Genomic DNA, 10,000 nt, shown 5'->3' on the forward strand with positions numbered 1-10,000 from the left:
GCGCTCCCATGTGACTCAGTGAGAACATATACAGGTCAGTGAGATATAGCCATGCCAGAGAGAGAGAGAGTCAGTGTGTGTGTGGGTTTGACTAGTGTATTGAGGCTGAGATATGCGGTTGCGGGTAGAGGTATTATATAAATGGCTAAACTAACAGGTCCACTGTACCATTATAAACACTCCTCACAGAGTCTGCTCCTGTAGTCTATATTCTATATAGGGAGTCTTAAAGAGCACTGTGGCTGTGCCAGAACTAGCAACAGTCTATACTGTACAAGCTTCTGTCCATTAGGATAAGAGAAGGCAAATGTACTGATTAAAGAATCATGAATTGAATTTTGTGCAAGTGCGAGTTTTGTGCGAGTTAACATAATAGGTGCATAGACCTTAAGTCCTTAATGTCTGAAATATAGTATATGTCTTTTAAGCATTTTCGAGGTCTGGCGTTCAATTTCACAAGTTTCCAATACAACGTCTCTGGTATGGCTGGACTCAGCTTTCCTTGTTCTTGCTGATGATGTCACAATGCTGTCCTCCACAGTAGCAGCCACAGGTTGCACAGGTGGCAGAGAGCACCCTGACCAACTGCAACTTTTTGTTTCTTTCAAGTTTTGAATTTGAATTTTAGAACTCAGATGTTAGAATCCTCCCGTAGACTTGCCAGCATTATCAACTGCCATATAGAAATTATAATAAAACCAGTAGAACCGGTTCACTGAGCCATGTCATTTTAATATAAGACAATGCACTTTTTTGCATTTTCTGTGGGAATGCAGTCTGGTTAATAATAATAATAACCCAATGTATATTGGATTACTTTTTTCTTTTGCTGCGATAGTCTTATTTTTTATTCTTAGAGGTTTTAAAACAGTTTAAAAAGGCATGAATGAGAGAGTCTCTCTCTTCAATACTTTCTGATCTGAACAGTTGACATTAGGATGCCGTCCATTGCTCCTCCTCTGCTGTAGCCATAACATGGCCGGAGGCACTGTCTGCCCCGCAACTGACCCTCTCGTTCCAGCCAGACGTCAGGTGACATAAGAGCAGAGAGCTCTGCCCCTCTCTTCATCCTCCTCTTCTCTTCATCGTCACCTTCATCATTGTCTCCTCCTCCTCCTCATCCTCATCTTAATCCATGCTATTTGTCATAAAATGGGTTGACCTGATCCTGCACATGCAGTAGAGCTGGGGTTGTGTGTGCATGTTTGTACTATATGAATGGGTATGTGTGTATTTTGTGGTGCAATGTGATGTTTAGGCAGTGCATAAAGAGATATTCTTTACACACTATATAAACCTGTTTTCAAATATTCGAAAGATGTTTGAATTTGGTAAGAAACAATCGGACAGCATTCATGTAATCTAGGTCCAATTGTCTTGTTGACCTTAATTTGATATTTTCGTAACCCCTTAAGACAGGGCATTATAAATGAGCTGTTACCAGAATGGTAATGACCAAGTCATCACTAAAGGCCCAGTGCACTGTCATAGTAGTGTAGTACTAAAGTAGTTAACTTTCAATGTCTATTACAGCATGCCACTGGTACAGCGTGCATTAAGGGGTTTTTAATTTCATTATATCTCTGTTGTGATTTTGTATTTTTTCGGTCCTCGGGCACAGGTGTTTGACTCAACAATCAGTGAAACACCCACACTTTCATGGCCTAAGCTTACATACCACAACCACTCAAAATATTCACAACTTCACCACATCTTGCCCACCGTTACAGTAGGCTACCCTCATAGACAAGTATGTGGTCATGACGATGATGACGATGACTATGATGATGTGTGTTTTTGCTTCTCGCATGGAATGGAGTGATTTAGTAACTGTGCTAACCAATCAATGTGGCGTTTTATTTTACGTTTGATCCATGCAATTTTGATTGGTGTATTTTACTGTAATAAGCTGTGTGTGTGTGTGTGTGTGTGTGTGTGTGTGTGTGTGTGTGTGTGTGTGTGTGTGTGTGTGTGTGTGTGTGTGTGTGTGTGTGTGTGTGTGTGTGTGTGTGTGTGTGTGTGTGTGTGTGAGTGGATGGGTGTGTGAGAGAAAGAGAGAGAGAGAAAGAAAACAGAGAGCACATGCAAGAAAAGGAGGTAGCGCAGTCTGTGTGCATGTTTTGGTGTAAAAAAAGCACATGTCAATCTCGCAGTGTGTGCGTGCGTGCGTGTGTGCGTGCGTGCGTGTGAGTGGTGAAGCCAAATGTCACTGTGACATGCCTCTTAAATGTGTTTCTTCTCTGTGACTAGAGCCTACTGTATCCCCTGTCAATCCCCAGCACTATGGGTGACTGTCTAATGCCCTCTTCCAAGCTTCCCCTGCTATTCCTATGAAGGTCACGACTATAAAGGATTCCCCTCCCTCTTCTCCTGTGTGTGAAAGCCACTCTACATGTGGACATGCTCTGCACCCTCCCCCAGTAACCTTGTCTACAGGACAGAGTACCGAGCAGCAGGCTGGTCCTCATGCACTTTGTGAACAGGCTGTATACAGTACATCATTTTACCTCAGGGCGATAATGGCCTTAATGTTTTCCTTACTATGGCGTGTTGTGTTGGAGGTTTTTTTTGCTCTTCACTTGAAAGCAAAGCAGAACTGTGACACATCTTGTACAGAAATGCGAACTGAAATCTTCTACATATTGTATAGAAATTGCATTTAGTTGTACGCTAAACCATGTAATTAAAAGTACATGCAAAGAGAGAACCCTCAAGTCCACTTTATACAGTAATGTTTAATTGTTTGTGCAGAGCCCCTATTACAAGGTTGTTGCTACCAAAATGGCAATGACCAAACCTTAGTCTGTTCCTTAACCCCTTAAGACACAGCTTTATAAATTAGCTGTTACCAGAATGGCAATGACCAAGTCATAGTGTATTACTAAAGGCCCCGTGCACTGGCATAGTAGTGTAGTACTATAGTAGTTAACTTTCAATGTCTATTACAGCGTGCCACAGGAGGTACGGCGCGCATTAAGGGGCTACGACTTTCAGTAATGTTACACCAATGTTGTTATGAGGTAATTGTGGAATCTTTTCAGCAAAGAATGAATTGGGGGGGGTTGGGGGGGGGGGATTCAGAAGTGTCTGTTTGTCTTTGAGCTTCTGAAATGGAAACGAATTAGCCTTGAATACATCTGAAATGACCAGTGATTGGCAACTTGGATTTAGAAGCCACATAATACAATTCCATATATTTCAAATATGCTTTACCTGCCCAAATTCTCTTAGACAGGTAAAAGCAGGTCTTGTGTAATATCTGGCAGGGGATTGTTGCTTGTGAATCCAGTTTCCCCATCACGGTGAAAGACAAATAAAACCTGTGATATGCTTTGTCTTAGTAGCTTGCCTTGGCAACCAAACCATCAAGGGAGACCTCCTGAAACATCTTTCACGAATAGATCTAAATTTGAGAGGTTATACAGTAGCCTACTCCCTAATGAGCAATGGGGAATGTAATGGTAGGCAAATGAGACCAGTTGATTAGATCAGGGGCCTCATTTTACTGCCTCGGAAAGAGAGACTCGTGTCATTTTTGAAAATGTTCTGTACATCTAACCACCTTTATTGCATGCAGTGTATTACATACAGTAGGCTGTATGAGTTTTTATTAGCTTGTATGAAAACTATAACTCTGGTACAGCAGAAAGCATGACTGTAGGCTACAGTACCAATGCGCGAAATATGGCAAACGTGGAACAAAAGCAGTGGAGGTAATTGACTTTGCATAGAAAAGAAAGATGTGGTTCGGCGGCAGTTAGAAGGTCTACCGATATGTCCCACACACACACACGCACACACACACACACACACACACACACACACACACACACACACACACACACACACACACACACACACACACACACACACACACACACGTGCGCACACACACACACACACACACACACACACACACACACACACACACACACACACACACACACACACACACACACACACACACACACACACACACACACACACACACACACACACACACACCCCTATGCCTCACTTGCCAACTGCGCATTCTAAATATACTTTCCTCAGCACAGCACACTGAATGTTGTTTTGAAGCTGCAAGTCAGACAGGAGAGCATGAGTTTCAGTGTGACTAGTACTACATATACTGTAGTGTAGGTAGTGTGGACTTCTAAGGACATTGAGGAGTTGTTTGGAGGGGAGGCTACATGGCGCTGCCCTGCTTGCAGTTGCTTGCCTAAAGCAGGGATTCCCAAACTTTACCATGACAAGGCCCCCCATGTACCACTATATTCCAGCCAAGGCCCCCCTGACGGTACATGCACACACAGACGGCAAGTTTCCTTATCGTCTCCGTAAGCAATGCGAGTCCGAGAGGTTAGCGGGCTGCCTTTCACACTGCACAGTCAACGTCCACTATTATGGAGCATTAAGGACATGTAAGAACACTTTGGCATTGTCTGGATGTGTTCATGGGGAGTTGTGGACAGTTTATTTGCCCCATGTTCTTTGCTCACAATGCAGGACAAAAGGTCTGTAGCCTCTTACGGGTGGCCGGCGAACCTATTCACTATTTGCTGAAAACACTCAACCACATCATAACAACATTGCTATGACAGTACCGAGAGCCTTAAGTAACAGATAAAGACACAGCCATTACAATTTTGGTGAGAGCAAGGTTATAACATAGGCTCTGCGCTAAGGGGTTAAAGTGATTATAATTTACCATGGGACGTCCTAAGCAGTGAGTAGTCAATCCCGTCAGTCACTCTCTGGCCTGTTCACAAAAAAGGAAAAGTGATCCACCAGCGTTCTATTCCATTCAGTGGCATTTATCCCCCTCTTGAATTACACATCGAGCGTCAACGAGAAAATGCTTTGTGTGAAATCTGGTTCAACTGATTGATTCAGCCAGCCTGTAGCGCTATTACTGTCAAGCTGTGTGTGTGCGTGTGTGTGCGTGTGCGTGTGCGTGTGCGTGTGCGTGTGCGTGTGCGTGTGCGTGTGTGTGTGCGTGTGTGTGTGTGTGTGTGTGTGTGTGTGTGTGTGTGTGTGTGTGTGTGTGTGTGTGTGTGTGTGTGTGTGTGTGTGTGTGTGTGTGTGTGTGTCTGTGACTGTGGGTGTGCAGACATGTGTCTGTGTGTGCATGCATGTATGTGTTTGTGTTTGTGTGTGTGTGTATGTGTGTGTGCATGCGTGCGTGCGTGCGTATGTGTGTGTGTGCGTGTGTCTGTGTCTGTGTCTGCAGGCACATTGGTTTATATAGTTTCCCATCTCTGTTGACTGATTATAGGCATTGATTGTCTGTGGAGTCCTCTGAGCTGTCTCGGCAGGTTTTAATTAATAGCTGATGAAATGGAAAGCTAATCCTACAGCCAGACATAACAAGCTGATAATTGATGCGTCCGTGACAGGTTTTGATGGGTCTCCCCTTGAGAGCTACTGGATGTTTTCATACAAAAGTATCTTTTAACTGTCGTCATTTATTGTAAAATTGAGAGTAACAATATGGCTGTGTCATTGTTTTTTTCTGTCAGCTTCCTGCTGGTTAAATAATTGATACATCCATGGCAGGTATGTACTATATTAATGTTGTCATACAAATTGTTTTTTGTAAATCTTGCTTTCAAAGTTAAAATAAGAGCATGGCTGGGCTGTGTTATTTCTCTGACATCTTGTTGCTGGTACTTATGAAGGTGAACTCTGCCCTCTGGTGGATTGTGGAGGAATTTCAGTTTTGGGAAATGCTCTCACTCTCTCTCTATTGGTTCACTGCATGACATGGGTCCACTGAGATACATAGATGGATGGATCACAGGGTTGTAATCTTATCTGGTTACTTAGTTTGCTGGATGTTTTATACCCTGAAAGATGCAGGACAATGAGAGTATACAAGAGGCAGAATTCAACTGTACAATGTACCTACAGCATCCGCTTCTCTGCCTCTTGTCCACTTCCTTTTCATGTGAAAAAAGAGAATAAACTAATTAAAAATGGAATATAAAGAACAATGATTTTGGTAATTAAAAGAAACACCATTGACCGCTCTCTCTCTCTCTCTCTCTCTCTCTCTCTCTCTCTCTCTCTCTCTCTCTCTCTCTCTCTCTCTCTCTCTCTCTCTCTCTCTCTCTCTCTCTCTCCCCCTCCTCAGGATAGTAAAGAAGCGCCTGACTGTGGCCTGGGCGAGTCCTTCGCCTCTCCGTCCTGCACGCTGGGGGTGGACTTGCGGCGGGGTCGCCGGCGCTACTCGGGTAACCTGCAGCTGCCCCCGCTGTCGTGGCGACAGGCCGAGAGGTCGCGCACGCCCGACGAGGAGAGTGTGAGCCGGCCCACCACGCTGCCCTTCGCCGCGTGCCCGCGCATCGACATCACCCCCGTAGACCCTGACTGGTGAGTGTGTGTGTGTGTGTGTGTGTGTGTGTGTGTGTGTGTGTGTGTGTGTGTGTGTGTGTGTGTGTGTGTGTGTGTGTGTGTGTGTGTGTGTGTGTGTGTAGTGTGTGTGTGTTCTTGCACATCGACATCACCCCCGTAGACCCCGAGTGGTGAGTGTGTGTGTGTGTGTGTGTGTGTGTGTGTGTGTGTGTGTGTGTGTGTGTGTGTGTGTGTGTGTGTGTGTGTGTGTGTGTGTGTGTGTGTGTGTGTGTAGTGTGTGTGTGTGACATCACATTGACATTACCCCTGTAGATCCCGACTGGTGAGTGTTAATATCATATTATGCAGATTGTTCATTGGATATATTTGTACATAGGATAGTGAATTTGGTGCTACAACCGTCTGTGTGTGTGTGTGTGTGTGTGTGTGTGTGTGTGTTTGTGTGTGTGTGGAGTGTGTGTAGTGTGTGTGTGCGCGCCGCCGCACATTGACATTAGCGCATTGACATGACATACGTAAACCCTGACTGGTGAGTGTTAATATCATATTATGCAAGTGGTCCATTGGATATATTTGTACAAAGGTTTGGTGCTACAACCCTGTGTGTGTGTGCGTGCGTGCGTGCGTGTGTGTGTGTACTATATGTGTGTGTGTGTGTGTGTGTGTGTGCGTGCGTGCGTGCGTGCGTGCGTGCGTGCGTGCGTGCGTGTGTGTGTGTGTGTGTGTGTGTGCGCGCGCGTGTGTATGTGCTTGGGTCATCCTGGAGTGGTTTGTGTGGGCGTGATGAAGCGCTCAGTTCATAAATAAATCGCATCGTGGGCTTTGAACTTTCACTCGGCTTACTTTTAGAGTGTCGACTGGAGCGTGTGCTGTGCTCCATGAATGATTGAGGCCGAGCATCTCAGCTAGAGTGCTGCCTCACCTCCCTCCCGCAGTCAGCTGCATATTACGCAATACGGAACAAGCAGCACAGACTCATGGGAGATTTGATGCGAGGGGGACGGGTGGAAGGAGAGAGAGAGGAGAGGAGAAGGAGTGCAGCAAGTGCAGCGACCTGACAGCTAAGAAGCAGCTAAGGGCTCTACTTCTCCTGGGCTCGGGTGCCCTTCAAGTGACCTTGTCCCTGTGAGGTGATGTTTAGTAGTGGCCCTATTGGTGAGGACAAAGCAGGGGGAGGAGGTTTCAGAGCACATGATGATGATGAAGTCCTCGCTCCCTCCTCTCCGTGCTCGGTTAGCTAGGCCTGTCTCAGGAATCAGAAATCAGCGCTCTTACTGTGCAGTACATCAGGTTTTTTCCCCTTTGTCTGGCATCTGGTTCATTTAAGAGAGATACCTACTTTCTCAAATGTTTGGGGATTTCAGAGTTAAGTAAGAAAAAGAGATATTTTGGAACTGGTTGTAACAACATTGAATGATGTAAGATGCAAGAAGACAGTTTGAGGACAATAAGATGGGTGCATTACCCAAAATAAAAGTGTCTAATTGTCTCTGTGGAGACCGATAGAACAGAGTAGAGAAGACACTTTATTAATCCCACAGGGAAATTAATTCAGTACACAATCCACAAAGCATCAGAGTAGTTGATGATGCTCTGTGAAGAAGACGCAAAGAAACGCACGTAAAACCTAGCTAAAAGGGCCGCTCCAACGGTTGTTGTTTAAATGTGCTGTTTAAATGTGATGTTTAATTCGCTCTCTGAGTCATACTTGTTTTTCTAATGATATGTTAATGTCCCCTTTTTTCTTACCTTGCAGTGCATTACCTACTTGCTTTTCCTCACATCATTTTTCATTACTGCATCTGTAAAGCACTTTGGGTCAACAGAATCGTGTGGTATTAAAATTTGCTATATAAACAAAATTAACTTCATGTGTCTTGACTGGAGTATAGAAATAAACATAACTTGGCTTGTTGATCAGGATTTTTTATAGGCAGTCTCTGTTATGTGTCTGTGGACACTGTTTGTCTGTGTACAATGTGTACAATGTTCATGACCTGGCAGGGTGAATAAGAACATTGTTGTTTGGTCGCTGAACACATGGAATGGGTGAATAACAAAATGGATGGCTGGTCTGTGCATTGATGTCTGTGAGAGGGTGAGTTATGGATTTGCTGTCTTGTTGTCTGTGGATGAATGAGGATGTGGATGTGGGCCCATGTCGTGTATGAGAGGCTGAGAGAGGAATTGAGGTGCGCTGCAGGACAGAAGGGCCTGCCAGACATCTGTTGCTGATGGGGGGAACGGGACCTTGCCATCAATCTCTACGTCTTAGATTTGTGTGTGTGTGTGTATGCGTGCGTGCGTGCATGCGTGCGTGCGTGCGTATGTATGTACGTACATACGCGTGTGAGTGTGTGTGTGTGTGTGTGTGTGTGTGTGTGTGTGTGTGTGTGTGTGTGTGTGTGTGTGTGTGTGTGTGTGTGTGTGTGTGTGTGTGTGTGCATGCATCTGTGTGCGTGCGTGCGTGTGTGTTAGTTTACAGTACATGTGTGTGCATTCACATGTACACATACATTATATAGGAACATACTTTGTTTTCAGCAGTCCTCCCCTTTTTCCACACACCTGACCTGTCTTATCTGTGCATGCTATCTCTGCTCTGATTGCACAGCACATCCTGTCCGAGTGGAGAGACCATAAACGGGCCTCACTGGCCAGCAGACCCTTTATCCTACACACACACACTCGCATGCATGCACGCACGGGCACACACGCACACACACACACACACACACACACACACACACACACACACACACACACACACACACACACACACACACACACACACACACACACACACACACACACACACACACACCACACAGACACACACAGGCACACACAAGCACACACACCACAAATCTCCTGGCTAACCTCTTTCTCAGAGGTGGGCCTGTGCAGTCTCTCTCCCTGCCTTGTATTGTCAGGGGTTGCCAGGAGACAAAGAGACCCCAGGACAAACGGACACGATGTGACACGACACGACACAACACGGCCGGGTCGGCACAGCGCAGAACACGACGGATGGATAGGCACTTAGTGTTCCTGCCCTCCCCATTTCTACCCGTCTCCCAGCCCCTCCCCTCTTCCTCGACCCTGTGTAAACAAAGACCCAACTTTTCCATCTCCAATTGAGAATTTATAGCAACCCTTTCTCTGGAACTAAAGCGGAGGTACGGTACAGTGCCAACAGGTGGTGATGGATGGGCCACGCTCGCTTCTTCGTCGTCTTCGTTTTCTTCTTTTCTCTCCTCAACCCCCCGTTTTTATTTAGTGCCGTTCACGGGGTGCTGACAGCTATGGTCTGCCCCAGGGCAAAGTGCGTTCATATAATGTAATGAGGATCCAATTCTGGGGGCCGCTTCTTTCCCTGGGCCCAGCACAACTGACCCTTTTGTCCCTGCCGCCTTTCAGCTTCCCTGCTGTTCACCTCCTGAGCCTCTCAGCTGAATGATAGCTTCTAATTCAGGCAAATGGTGGTGGTGGTGATGGTGTTTAACAGCCAAGGTGGAGAAAAGCGCCTATTTGTCAGTGGGCCCCCTTCCGATGTTTGTTCCACTACCTGCTATTAAGCCCTGTGGCGCGTCGTTTATTTTTTACGGCTCCTACAACCATCAATGTGTCACACGGCCAACTA

General features: G+C 45.7%; 1 protein-coding gene across 1 annotated transcript in view; it reads left to right on the plus strand.

Annotated features, from left to right (window-relative positions):
- pde4ba (phosphodiesterase 4B, cAMP-specific a) overlaps window positions 1-10,000 on the plus strand; it is a 243,668-nt gene that overhangs the window by 58,073 nt on the left and 175,595 nt on the right. Inside the window, exon 3 of the mRNA XM_063201815.1 lies at window positions 6,137-6,375. Within this exon, the coding sequence (XP_063057885.1) occupies window positions 6,137-6,375 (239 nt within the window). The remainder of the gene's footprint in view (window positions 1-6,136; window positions 6,376-10,000) is intronic.

The sequence above is a fragment of the Engraulis encrasicolus genome, chromosome 6 (assembly GCF_034702125.1).
Source record: "Engraulis encrasicolus isolate BLACKSEA-1 chromosome 6, IST_EnEncr_1.0, whole genome shotgun sequence".
In the NCBI taxonomy this organism is placed as follows: domain Eukaryota; kingdom Metazoa; phylum Chordata; class Actinopteri; order Clupeiformes; family Engraulidae; genus Engraulis; species Engraulis encrasicolus.